General features: G+C 43.3%; 1 protein-coding gene across 1 annotated transcript in view; it reads right to left on the bottom strand.

The window, feature by feature from the left end:
- Nucleotides 1-14,748, bottom strand: part of kcnh5b (potassium voltage-gated channel, subfamily H (eag-related), member 5b) — a 202,637-nt gene that overhangs the window by 57,161 nt on the left and 130,728 nt on the right. The window contains 1 exon segment of the mRNA XM_085767523.1: nt 11,414-11,606. Within this exon segment, the coding sequence (XP_085623649.1) occupies nt 11,414-11,606 (193 nt within the window).

The raw sequence follows: 14,748 nt of genomic DNA on the forward strand, positions 1-14,748 counted from the left end.
GCTTCAGGCTGAAAATGCTTTAGTTTGTTTTATTTTTTTCCAATTTTAGACAGGAATTGATTGATAAATGATTAACGAGTTCTCCTCAATATGTTGGGTGCAGAAAAAAAAGCAATAAAGAAGTTTAATGAAGCTCATTCTGTTCTCGACAAGAGGAACATGATGTGCTTAAAAGTTCCAACATGATCAGCCTGATATTAATCATAACCACTTATGCTAATGAGACCATTCATTACGGTAATTGATGAATTAATTACCAAATGCTGATGTGTCTGGTCCTCACAACATATGTGCAGTAATACAATCTTTTTTTTCTTCCCCCCCACAAGATTAATATGCAAATATTTGCAGCATGGTCCTTTGAAATGTGATGAAATATAAGACGTAAAGAAAAAACACGTTTTATAATCAGCCAACCAGCAGAAGTGAGGAGAGCGGTTTGGTTCATAATTATTAACACTGATTAACACAGCACTGATTCCACTTTTTAACTGCTTGAACCAAAACATGCTGTAAATCTGAGACTATGATTTATCATCTACAAGTACGTCTTCACGCCACTAAAACTCAAATATTTAAAATGAAATTCAGTGGATTTAGGAGACAGTTTCCCCTGCAGCTCAACACCTGTAACAAAGCAGTTATCTGCAGCTTCCATAATGCACTTTAACTTCAGGAAAGAATAAAAAGGCATAATCCATAAAATCACTTTCAATTCATCTGCATTAAATCCTCAGGTTTTCATTCTGAGTGGCACCCTGACAAAAGACCAGCCGACTGAAGACGCCGGCTGCATGCAGCTAGCTGCTGATCTCTACATCACACTGTGACAGTCTTGCACATTTCAGGTTTTTGTTTAAAGGATCATTTCCGTTTTTTACAACCTGGACCTTATTTCTAGCATAAAATACGATCATTTACTCACCCAGACAACTTTGGTGTCATTTGGAGTCGTTTTGACGAAATTAGCCTCAGTGGAGCGGTGCGTATATAATGCGAGAACACGGGGCACCCAAGCGCAGCCTCTATATAACGCATTATCTGCGGCGAAACTCATTCATTTCACCAATATTTTGTGTGAATGAGCCGGGCAGCGGTCGGAGATGACATCATCCAGGTCAGAGGTCAGTAGGTCAACCTACAGACCCCAGATGTTGATAACATGCCACCACGGGCTCGGAGGGGAATAGCACTAGCCTATCAGAACTAAATATTGGTGAAATGAACGAGTTTTGTGGCGGATAATGTGTTATTTAGAGGCTGCATTGCGCTGCCCCGTGCTCTCGCATTATACGGATATACGCGCTGCTCCACTGGGGCTAATTTCGTCAAAACGACTCCAAATGACACCAAAGTTGTCTGGGTGAGTAAATGATCGTATTTTATGCTAGAAATAAGGTCCAGGTTGTAAAAAACGGAAATAAGTGATGTATTTCATCTGATGTCAGGGTTAGAGAGCTTTACCACATCTTTATCAGAGTTATAATAACTTCCTCATTCATGTTGCCGCCCTTCAAAGATGTGTTCACAAGTCCTGAGAACAAATGGAGTTGTTTATTTTAATACAGTGACTCGGTATCGGAAAACGATGGGACGAGGCTAGCTGGTTAGCATGCTAACTTCTGTAATAGAAAAAGCAGGAAAACGGGGCGGTGCGTGGCGCAGTGGTTAAAGCGGCCGCCCCATGTGGAGGCTACAGTCCTCAACGCAGGCGTCCCCGGTTCGAATCCCGCATCGGGCAGATCTTTCCTGCATGTCATTCCCCCTCTCTCTGCCTCCCCCTTTCCTGTCTATCTCGACTATGGCTCTCAAATAAAGGCATAAAAGCCAAAAAATATACTTTAAAAAGAAAAAGCAGGAAAACAAAAGAGTGGCTTTTCATGGAGTAGCCTAAAGAAATAAAGTTTGATGATGAATTCACGATGTTTCATCTGGCCATCTGTTCATGCTAATGTTAGCTATGTAGCAATAGAAAAACTTACAAATAGCTTGATTTACATCAGCTCTGCATCAGGAAACCTCTCTGTTGCAGGTTGCCTTTCATCTTAAACTGAACTCTTAATGTATTCCTCTCTACTAATCTATTCCACATCTTAAATGGGCCTGCACTGATTCTTATTACCAGATCTTGTAACGCAGCCAGACTCATATGCGGTCGGAGGCTCATCTCCTCCTGCTCGCTGCTGACGTAGTGCTCGGTGGGCCAGAACATATTGCTGTGTGAATAGAAGGCCAGAATAAAAATCCCTTTCTCATAACCGAGCATGAATAATGGATTAAGAAATTAATCAGCTCATCATTTTTGGCAAAACAAAATAAGAGGGTGGCTGATTTTTTTTCCTTTTTTTTTTCTCAGAGTCACGAGCAGAGGAGGAGGAGGGGAAATCATCATCAATAGATAATTCAGGCTAAACTGCTGCTGGAGTTTGGTCGTCTGTTTACCCAACTGTTCCCTGACTGCTGAGATACCAACAGTTTGTCTGAAGTTTGATGGAAACAAGGCAACAAGGGGGTTAGGAGGTAACCCTAAGGTAACAAACCCAATGCAAGTGATCCGAGATTTCAAAGACTCAAGATACTGTACAGTAGTTAGATGATATTTAGACCTAACATAACATAAAAACAACTTAAAAGCTGGTCTATCCTCTTCATTGGTTGCACTGGTGTATATCCTTGAGATGAAACAACTGAAGCCACAATGTCAGCCCCCCCATCAATCAGCTCTTCAGAACATCCCATAACATGAAAGTGACCCCAGGGGTGCAGAGTAGTAAAGGTTATCTGTGCAGAGAGTTTAACCTACGATGCACAGAGGTTAATGGACCAGTAGCCATCTGACAGAACATGAAGGAGCTTTGCAGACATGATGGCGAGTTAACGAACTAGCTAGTTGGTTGAATTTTTCCACTCTCATGAGTAAAATTTGGCAGAATGTTTTTTTACTGGGGCTGAAAAACTCCATCTGCTTTGTAGAAAGTAGAAAAAGATCCTGCTACTTCTGGCTCCTCTGGTGTGAGATTTTAGTTTATTCTTGTTATTTGCACCATTTCCTGCTTAATTCATGTGTGTTCTGTGTCCCCACAGGACACAGAACACAAGACCAAGACCAAGACCAAGACCAGAGCATACCAAGACTTTGAAGAGGTTGGGACCAAGTCAAGACCAGGACCAGAACACACCAAGACCAAGACAAGATCAAGACTTTGAGGGGGTCAAGACTGAGTCAAGATCAAGACCAGAGAATACCAAGACTAAGATTTTGAGGGGGTCGAAACCGAGTCAAGACCAAGACCAGAGCATACCAAGACTTTGAAGAGGTTGGGACCAAGTCAAGACCAGGACCAGAACATACCGAGACCAAGACAAGATCAAGACTTTGAGGGGGTCGAAACCAAATCAAGACCAAGACCAAGACTTTGAGGGTGTTGAGACCGAGTCAAGACCAAGACCAGGACAAAACTAATATTTTAAGGGGTTTGAATCCGAGTCAAGACCAAGACCAGAGCATACCAAGACCAGCACAAGACCAAGACTTTGAGGGGGTCGAAACCAGGTCAGGACCAAGACCAGCACAAGACCAAGACTTTGAGGGAGTCAAGACTGAGTCAAGACCAAGACCAGAGCATAACAAGACCAAGGGTTAGGTTGGATCGAGTAAAAATGTAGACCAAGACCTTGAAATTGTTTGAAACAGAGTACCACAACATCTGTCTCTAGATTTCTTCAGTAGCTACAGTATCGGTGCTTCCTTTCGTCTCTGTTCCTCCTGAACAACAGTAGCAGTGCTGTTGTTACTCCTGGTGTGAAGTCTATTTACTCTTTAGCTTGTTTTATTTAGCCTCATCCCTCTGGTTCTGTCTGTCTGTGTATTGACAAGTTTCCTACTGTTTTTCTGACTTCATCCCCTCGTTCAAGGTCAAGACTCAGATACAACAGTCATTACTTCTTAGATCGATTAGCGGTAGATTTGAGGTTTTACTGTCCAGCCTCGCTACAGATTTACAGACTGATATGGATCTCGTCTTTGTTACCGGTCATTTATAATAAAAGTTTGTTGCTCTGCTGGTTCTCACTTTCTGACATATTGATTGATTTTTTTCTTCACAGCTGTCAGTCAATGTGGGCAAATGACCCCGGTCTCCATTCTTTCTGACAATAGCCAGTAATCTTATTGGACTTCTGTCTGGTGTGATGTGTCTGGGAGAAAGAAAAAGGAAAAAAAGAAAGCTGCAGTATTAGTTTCTGGACGGTTTCCAAACCTCCACAATCAGGATGTTTTTCATCAGATCTGCTGGGTGTTACTACTCGTCTGAGTGGAGCTGCCGGCTGCAGGCGACGGAGCACCAGTCTGGCTAGAGCTGAGCCTGGTGGATCATGGGAAATTAGCGGGTTATTAAATGTGAGTATTTACTAGAGTTGCCACAGTGTTGTGTTGTGTTTACGTTTGCGTGCACTTGCTCATTTACACTTGTGCATGAGGTGTCGGTGTGTGTGTGTGTGTGTGTGTGCATGAGAGCGTGATACCAAAGCTAATTTACACATTAAAGAGTCATAATAAAAAGATACAGTGGCGTTCGTATATGTAACCTTTGCTGCTCATGTGTTTATGTGTGTGTATGTGTGTGTACACCTGATGCCAGTGGACACTAATGAGAGCAGAGTGTGTAGCAGCCTCACTGCTCAGCCTGGGGAAATCAGCAGCTTTAAAACCACAACCCTCCACCCTCCATCCTCCTCCTCCTCCTCTTCTTCTCCCTCCATCCTCCTCTGATCCGTCCACTTTGCCTCATTTCCCTCCATCTTTCGATTTTTTTTGTAAATCCTCTCAATCTCTCCCTCCTCGTCTAAATCTACATCCTCCTAACCTCCGTTTTACAGTCCGTCCTCCTCCCGTCTTTTTGTCCTCCAAGTCCACTCCTCTTTTCTTTTCTCCTCCTCCATCCTTTTAACTTCATGCCCCTTGTCTTCTCTCTCCATCTGCTCTGTCCATCCCTTCCCTTTCGCTCCCTCTTGCCACATCATTCCTCTTTCCTCTTTCCCCAGTGGCCTCCTCCCTCTTTTCTTCTGCAGTGCTCTCTATCATTTCCTTTGTCCCCGTTCCCATCCTCCTCCTCCTCCTCCTCCTCTTCTTCCATGAGCTTAATTTGGTTTTGAAACGAGAAAAAGATCATTTGAGCAGGTGAGAATCCAAAAAAACTCTCCTGTCGACTCCCTCCCTTCCATCTTCCCACCCCCTGCTGTGCTCGGCAACTGTTCATATACACACCTTACCCCACACTGTGTGGATCGGTGTGTATGTGTGTGTGTGTGTGAACAGAGAAACACTGCAAAGCTTGTGTGTCAGTGCAAATTTAAACTAACTATATCTGCATGTCCTTGTCTGTTGTTTCTCCGTCACTAATCAATAAAACAAGTGTTGTTCTCCTACTGCCGGACACGAAGCGATGCGTTTACAGACCTGGTTAATGTGGAGCTAACAGAAAACAAATGGGACAGACAACAGCACCAGCACTTAAAGCAGCCGAGAGTGAGAAACCAAACAGAGCGAAACCTCCAGCTCCCACTCAAACTGCCTCACCGGGAAATTAACCAATCGCTCAAACGTTAGCTCTGTAGCATTTTCTCACAATTAAATGCAAAACAAAGTGGTTTACATTATAAAAACACTTAAAACACAACATGGAGTATGTTCTCACAGAAACTTGGCACTTTGAATTGTTTAACATCTCTGTACATCCCTGTGTTGTCATTAAATGTCCTCGTCTGTTTTTATGTGACTGTTTTTTGCCCTGTGAAGCATTGTAATGTAGCACGACGCCCAAGACAAGTTTCCCTAAGGGGACAATAAAGTTTAGCCTGACCTGAACTGAGAAAACAATGTCAAACAATATAAAAATGAAGTGTTAAAGAAAATAAATAACTAAAACTACTACTAAAGTGTTTTCATAACTACATTTCCCATGAGCCTCTGCGCGCACGATTAAATTCTTGGACCGGCCCAAGACGGACGAAAGCGAAAACATTTGCCAAAATGTTTTCATTCATCAAGAATGAAAGTCGGAGGTTCGAAGACGATCAGATGATTCGGTGGTGTTATTCCCATGACCTGCCAGGCAGCGTCAGAGAAACCGAAAGTAGGACCACTAATAATAACAAAATAACTGTAAAGACAAAACGATATATTTATCGAAAATGGACCCATTAACAAGTGGTAACGTAGATTCATCCACATTAATATGAGACTCTTTTTTATAACTAAATAGGCAAGGCAAGGCAATTTTATTTGTATAGCCCGTTTTTACAAACAGTTTGTCTCAAAGGGCTTTACATGGCATCTTAACAACATCCTCTGCCCTTAGACCCTCACATCCACGACGAAAGACTACATAGAAAACTCCTTGTTGTCCGTTTAAAAGGAGCACAACCATAAATAGAAGAAAAGATATTAAAAGTCCAATCCAGTCTATTATAGAAGCTGATGCACCTGGTCCAACTCAAACAGCATGATACAGGTAACAGCTCCATCATCCTGCTGAACTTCCTCTTTTATGCACTGTACAAAGAAACATGGAGGTTTATTTATGTTTTTGACCTGAACCCGCGTCCAGTTGTGTTGTTCGGCCCAGTTTGTTGACAACTCTGACTGACACAAGGAAAGAGTCAGAGCCTATTTACAGTCTGTGGCCAGAACATGCATTTATTTAGAAGAAGTTGAATCAGTGCAGATTAAACTAGTAAATGAAGCTGCTCTGGATCCGACTCGTTCCTTCTGTTCTGACTCTGTTAAACAGGAGCAACAGAACCACTGGAGAGGATTTTCATCTTTGCAGAGCAGAAGATTTGTTCTGCGTGTCCGTCTCTGATATGAGCCGGGTCGGTTTAGCAGCTGGAGCAAATAAAAGCCAGAGCTTCTATTGGAGGTAAATTGAAAAACTCTTGAACTTTAGCCTTCTCTCCTTTTTCACCACAACAGAAGAAGCTGGTTGAGAACGAGTCGGCTGTCACGAGGACGAGGAAAACTTTGTGATTTTTTAAAAAGCTGCCTCCTTCGCATGCTGTGAACACACACACACACACACACACACACACACACAAGGACCAGGCCCTTATCTTTCCTTACATCCACTCTCTCCTTTAACCTCCACGTTTGATTCCAGCTCTTCTCTCTCCTCCTCCCACCTCGTCCTCCTCTCGCTGACCTCCTCTTCTGCCATCACACAGCAGCTTTTTTTATTTTATTTTGTTCTACCTGCTCAAACACAAGCTGCAGCTGCCAGCATCGCTTTCCTGAAGAAGGGAATATTTTTCCCGGTTGCTATGCAACACGAAGTTTGACAACAACTTGCGAGCTATCCAATTAGCATCAGAGAGCTTAGCTGTTACCTAAAATGGAGTCTGTGGACGTCAGAGGGTCCTTGAGAGGTTTTCAAGGGTTTTATAACCAATCATTACGTGGACAAGGTGTGGAGACTGTTTGTCTGAGCTCTGTCAGAGATATTTACAAGAGAAAACATTTTAGTTTTCTTATATTTCTATTTAAAGGGATAGTTCAACATTTTGGCAAATTGGCCCATTGCCATAATCCCTATAGTCATAGCAGTAGGTTCGTTACATTTAATTGTCGGTGCAAACTATTTTTAGAACGGCGGAGCAGAGCCGTGAGCTGCTCAGAGCTACGCTACTGAGGCTCATGGGATTTCTTGGTTTCCCTCATCAAACTCATCAAATACACAATCCAACAACTCCACAACGCTCTGGTGGACAAGTTGTGACCATCCACGCTATGAGATAATAACACAACGTTACCAGACAGAGTTGTTTATGTAAATGCAGTGACTGCTTGATGAAAAACTGTCCCTGAAGGCAACGTGCATCAGCAGTTTTGCATGAATTTACCTCTAAAACAACTCTGTGTGGTAACGTTCTGTTATTATCTCGTTTACGTTTGTGTGGTGGTGCCGCAGAGACTGATCGGAGGCTCTGATCTTACAAGGTTGGTTTTCAGCCAAGAGATGCTCCATTCTCCCTGGAACTAGTTACAAGTCATTGATTTAACCAGAACTAGGACTCTGGAGCTGGTTAATTAAGGTAAAAATCCTGCATAGTTCCTCTTCTGGTTCCACTTGCCCTTGAGCTTTTGGTGCCACTTCAACCAACCGACCCAAGGAAAGAGCCGGAGCACAGCAACGTTCTTCAGAAAGGACCGGTTTGTTTCTTTAGACTGAACTGAATCGAAGCGATCTAACGATGTGTAGCGAGTCTATGCTGACAAAAGTTTTACCAGATGGTTCTAACAGCGTCACCAAGGGAAAAAGAGTGGGTTAGCAGAGCTTTCTAACTATTGTATGTGCAAATCAAACAGCTTAGAAACTGTTCAAACGGGCCATTTACTGGGATTTGGGAGGTTTTGTACATTCACAAGAACTTGCACAGAAAATAGACCCGACCTCTAATTGAGATTAAGCTTTAGTTGGCTCAAACCTGCAGCCAGACCCGGTGCCAGTAGAGAGGACCGACCGGGTCTTTTGAGACACCGTTTTTATTTAGTATGTGCTTATACGCTTATAAAATTGGAGGGGGGTCTGTCTCTACAGCTGGATTCATTAGTCATGACACTGTGAAAAAGCTTCACCCACTTTTTTTTTGTTGAGAATTTTTGTTATTTTCTCATTAAATCAGGTCTAACACAGATTTATTTCAGAGGGGTTGGTGGTAGAAAATAATTTCCTGGAGGGAAGGAGCCAGAATTTGCAAAGTAAATGAGTGAAATGAAATAGAAGCAGCCAGAACAGTTAATGATTGCTCTGCAGACTTTTGAAGGGTGTGATGAATCAATTTCAAAAGAGGCCACTTTGATGCAGTTTCCAGTATCATTCTGCAAACTTTTTAAACTTTAAAACTTTTTTTTTTTCTTTTGCAATTGGGCGAGAGAGACACTTCAAAACAGAGATGTGACACATGAGTGGCCACAGGTATTTAGTCTGAGGTTGACGCTGGAAAAGTTTCCTGCAGGAAACCAAACGTTTCTCTTCATCTGACACGACTCAGAAAAAACGTCGAAGCTGCGAGTTTGCAGGAAACACATCAGACGATAAGTGGAAAACGGCGGCGGACATGTTGGAGAAACACTCTGCTGGGGGGGAAGCGGTCCTGTCCGTCTCTCTCCACGGCGACGGCAGCTCACGATGACAACCGTCTGACAGTTTATTGATTAATGTCTTCAGCGTGATGAGGCAATTTATCAAACATCTAATGTGCTTTTTATGAACCTCTGGCTGCCGCCGCCTCGTCCGACTCGGCCTCGTAACCAAGTTAAGGAAGTGAAGAGGCAACACAGATGGAGAAGCTGCACTTCCTCCTCCTCTTCTACTATGTTCTGTCTCCTGCTTTTCAAATCTCTCTTCCTTCATAACCACGTTTCTCCTCAGCCGCCTCATTTTTCTTTTTCTTTACCTCTCCTCCTCTCTGCACGTTTCTATTTTCATTCCTTCATATTCAGAGTCGTTTTATCTCTTCTGTGTCTCCTACATCGTTCTTTATATTCCTTCACCACCAAACTGCTGCTGCAACAGATTCCCACTATCTGCTGCCGTGCATCGGCCGCTCTGACATAACGGATCACTATCTTGCATCGTGCCACCAGCTAACACTGCTGATCCCAATCTGGCCCCAGTCTCTGTATCACCATCCAGGGTCGCCATGTATTCCATCATAGAGCAACATCCGAGTTAATATTAGATCTTATCACCAAACACAAACGATGCTGACTTCTTTCCTGCACGTGGATTAAACCTAAGAAATTAACTCTCGAAAAAAACAACAACTTCATGAAATTTTAAATAAATTCAACTTATTTTCTTTACCTTAAACCTGCATAATTTATTTATTTATGTCCAACACTTTCACTTTTGTGTACAAACTAGACACCTTACTCCTGTGCACTCCCACACATCCCCTCATCTGTGCAATATCACAGTGTATATTGAATTTTTATTCTACTCTTGTAGATAACTGTATATACTCTTGAAACTCAATTTGGAACATAACTCCACAGAATCTCTCTCTCTCTCTTAGTTCTTTATATTTTTATACATTTGTTTTATATAGTTTTATATTTCCATATTTGCCTCTTTTAGCTCATCGTTTCGGTGGCAACAAACCCAGAGCTTTAAAAAAAGAGGAGACATACGTTAGATTCATCATGTGAACAGAAACATGGCCGCTGCAGCTTTGACACAACAACTTCACAAATCTAGAAAAAAAAAACTGTCAGCTTTTTTACAACCTCTCTGATCGATAAGTCAGAATAATCCATAAACTACAGCTTTCATATTGTGTGTTAAATGTTAAATGTGACTGCAGCTACGTAGGAGTGTGTGATTTCCTAAAAACTTCCACACACACACGCACACACTGAGCGAGCAATTCTAATAATCTCATTGTGTTAGTGACGCCGGTCGGGGACACGCGGGTGGCGACCAGGACGTGTGCAGCAGTTTGTGTCATCAATACTATCAGTGCTTCCCTGACGTTATCTCACTCTGCCTCTTATTCTCTCTTTCCGGTTCCTCTTCCTCCTCCTCCTCTTCCTCCTCCTCATGAATATTACAGTGGCAGGCTGCAGAGAGCAATATGCACGGCAGCAGATAAGAGTCTGTTTGTGTTTAACACTCCAAAGTCAGACACGACACGAGCCGAGCCGAGCCGAACCGGCTGCTGCTGCTGCTGCTGCTGCTTTTCAACCAAACGACTCAAGTGACTCAGCTTTCAGGCTTTTGGTTTTCTGTCTGAAATGTTGATATTTTCACAAACCAAGTGTTAAAAATAGCAGGTCTGACTGCGTCCCCGTTGTCATGTGTGAGTGAGCCGGGTTATGAGTTTTTCTGTGAGCGATGTGAGAGATGAAACCACTTCAGCTCTCAGAGGACCAGGTTCAAACGTGTCATCGCTTCTCACTTTCCACAAATACGACGATTTGCAGATAAAACGTCAGTGGTGAATCTGAGTTTTTAAGTTGTTAGCTGTTATTTTCTCCCGTTCTCTGTGAACATTTCGATACTGCACGACCATAATAAAGAGTTAGTGTTAAAGAGATTTGCTTGTTTCTAACAGCAAACAGAGCATCAAAATACACATTACAGCTGAAAAAATGCACAAAAACAACTTCTGAGTTCCTTAAAATGTCCAAACAACAGTCCAAATCCTGGTTCTCCATATAAAAAGCTGCATGAAGTTTGTTATTTTTATAATTTACATAATTAATGCAAAAATTGCTCAAGCTCAAATTATTATCTCATTATCTTTTTTTCCTGTAATTCAGTAATTGTTCAGCATCTGGTTCCTCAGGTTTCATGATGTGAATGACAACTAATTAAAGAGCTATCCATCTACAGTAAATGGAACGACCTCCTACCCAGGATGGCGATGACCTCGTCGTCCTGGATGACCTCCAGTGACCCCGACACCACGAAGCACAGCGTGTCCACGCTCTCCCCGGCGTGGAAGATCAGGTCTCCGGGGGCGCAGTGGATCGTCTGGAACTCCACCGCCAGCGAGCGCAGGCAGCCGTCGCTGGCCAACCGGAAGGCCGGGTGCTCGTTGAACACCTGAGAGAGAGAGAGAGAGAGAGAGAGTCCATTAAAGGGATAGTTCAACATTTTGGCAAACTGGCCCATTGCCATAATCCCTATAGTCATAGCAGTAGGTTCGTTACCTTTAATTGTCGGTGCAAGCTATTTTTAGAACGGTGGAGCAGAGCCGTGAGCTGCTCAGAGCTACGCTACGGAGGCTCATTATGGGATTTCTTGGTTTCCCTCATCAAGCTCATCAAATACACAATCCAACAACTCCACAACGCTCTGGTGGACAAGTTGTGACCTGCACATTCACCACGCTATGAGATAATAACACAACGTTACCACACAGAGTTGTTTTAGAGGGAAATTCATGCAAAACCGCTGATGCACGTTGCCTTCAGGGACAGTTTTTCATCAAGCAGTCTCTGCATTTCCCTCTAAAACAACTCTGTCTGGTAACGTTGTGTTATTATCTCATAGCGTGGTGAATGTGCAGGTCACAACTTGTCCACCAGAGCGTTGTGGAGTTGTTGGATTGTGTATTTGATGAGTTTGATGAGGAAAACCAAGAAATCCCATCAGCCTCCGTAGCGTAGCTCTGAGCAGCTCACGGCTCTGCTCCACCGTTCTAAAAACAGCTTGCACCGACAATTAAAGGTAACAAACCTACTGCTATGACTATAGGGATTATGGCAATGGGCCAATTTGCCAAAATGTTGAGCTATCCCTTTAACACCAACACATTCATGATCTACAGAGGATGAACCATTGTTCTGCTTCCACACAGAGAGATAATCCGTTTCAGTAGCAGTGAATCCTCCTCCTGCTTTGTTCCTGTTTCCCTGAGTGTTTTTTTATCACCTCGTCCTGTCAATCACCTGAAGTTCTCGAGAGGAAACGTACGTACGTCCCCGTCAGGAAATAATCCCTCAACGCAGCGTCTCTCCCTTCAAACCATCCCTGACACATCTCTGTGTTTTTATTTCAAGTGGGCTTTTGTTTTGGCGGGGACGGTGGTCCCACGCTGCAGCGGCACACGGAGACAGGTTGAAGTGTTTTCAAGACGACGACGACAGAACTCAGGATCCCTTTTAATGTGACATTGTTAAACTGCTCACGTCATGTTTGTGAACTCGGCTGCTGCTGCTGCTGCTGGGTGATGATGAAGATGATGATGATGAAGCTGCTTTTACATCAGTAAGAAGAACAAACAACTGTTTCAGTCCAGTTTTCACAATGGAATAGAAAACATGACTCAGCATTTCATGTTCTCAGTCATGAGGTCTTTTCAACCTGCAGCAGCAGCAGCAGCAGGACGGAGAAACAGATCTGGACTGATTCAGTTTTATCAACTTTTACTTCCTAGTAGTGTTGTAGTACTCTGCAGTTTTCCATAGATTGCCATAATCCCTATCATTCAGTCATAGCAGTACAGTGTTTCCCCCAGAAAATTTGTTAGTTAAGGTGGTGTCTGACCTGTCGACGGAGCGCGGAGATCTGTTGACGGGGGGGGGGGTCGATTCGATCAACGGGGGGTGACGCGCCGTGCCTTAAAGTTTCGCTTTCAACACGCGCTGCTGTTATGCATGCGCGCTTCTCTGTGGTGTGTATGTGTGTGAGAGGATGCGGCCATCGTCCGACGGGGGGGGGGGGCAGCGGCGGCGGCGAATATCGCTACATTTTTTTTTTTTTTAAAGACGTTAGTTAAGGCGGCCGCCTTAACAGGAAAGCCCTGCGGGAAACCCTGCAGTAGGTTCGTTACCTTCCGTCGGTGCAAGCTATTTATAGAACGGTGGAGCAGAGCCGTGAGCTGCTCAGAGCTATGCTATGGAGGCTCATGGGATTTCTTGGTTTCCCTCATCAAACTCATCAAATACACAATCCAACAACTCCACAACACTCTGGTGGACAAGTTGTGACCTGCACACGAGTTGTTTTCGAGGCTGTTTTGCATGAATTTCCCTCTAAAACAACTCTGTCTGGTAACGTTGTGTTATTATCTCATAGCGTGGTGAATGTGCAGCTCACAACTTGTCCACCAGAGCGTTGTGGAGTTGTTGGATTGTGTATTTGATGAGTTTGATGAGGGGAACCAAGAAATCCCATGAGCCTCCGTAGCGTAGCTCTGAGCAGCTTGCGGCTCTGCTTCGCCGTTCTAAAAATAGCTTGCACCGACAATTAAAGGTAACAAACCTACTGCTAAGACTATAGGAATTATGGCAATGGTCCAATTTGCCAAAATGTTGAACTATCCCTTTAATTACTCTGATGGACTCTGTTTTCTTTGCTAAAGGAGCTGATTTACTGTAAACTCTGAGGAACAGTGTCTTCTTACATGCAAAAAAAAAAAGATATACATTATTGACAGATACTGGAGAGAAACATGAGTTTTGTGCAAATTATCATTTTGGATTTTAATTTTTGAGTTTTTTTTCTGGGATCTGAACCAGATGAGCATCAGTTGCACCACAATTCTTCATTAATAAATAAAAGCAGATATGTTTCTCTGACTAACAGGACGTCTATCTTTACTCTACTCTAGCCTTCACCTAGATTATTATAACTGTTTGTCCTGCCCTGGTTTCAGTGCTGCATCACCATCAAACATCCTTGTAGATCCACTGTACCTGATAGGCTACATAAAAAAAGAGTTATTCTAGACGGAGATAATGGAGAATCATCTGCACTGAATGACAGGGTTGATTATAGTCTGTTCTGAGTCTCTGTCATTGAAGGCGGTTCGCACGCAGCACAGTTACACAACTAAGAAAGGTGTCCTTGGTCCAATGCCAGCGCAGCAGTTCCAGCCTGCCAAAGTTTTTTTGGGGGATCGAATCAGATCAGTCGTGTCAAGTGAAGCCCGGCAGCGTCTGAGCACAGCGAGCCTCCGCTTCCTTATGTAAGACACGCAACCGAGGCCTGTGCATGTTCAGAGGAGGGAGAGGGAGCCAACGTCCTGCTCCTGAAATCCAACATCACACTGATAAGATGGTGAAGAGACTGTGGTCAGTGCACAAGGACACGGTCACCATCCCATCATCAGCTCTTATTCTTAGTTAAGTGCTTCCAACTCGCTCTATTAATAAATATTAAATGTCATACCCCAGGAGTTTTTTGTTTGTTTGTTTCAGCTTTGTTTAAGCCGCTGTATGTGTGAATATTTACATTAAAT

This window comes from Trachurus japonicus, chromosome 22, assembly GCF_045865225.1.
Source record: "Trachurus japonicus isolate A0001 chromosome 22, Traja_1.0".
Taxonomy (NCBI): Eukaryota; Metazoa; Chordata; class Actinopteri; order Carangiformes; family Carangidae; genus Trachurus; species Trachurus japonicus.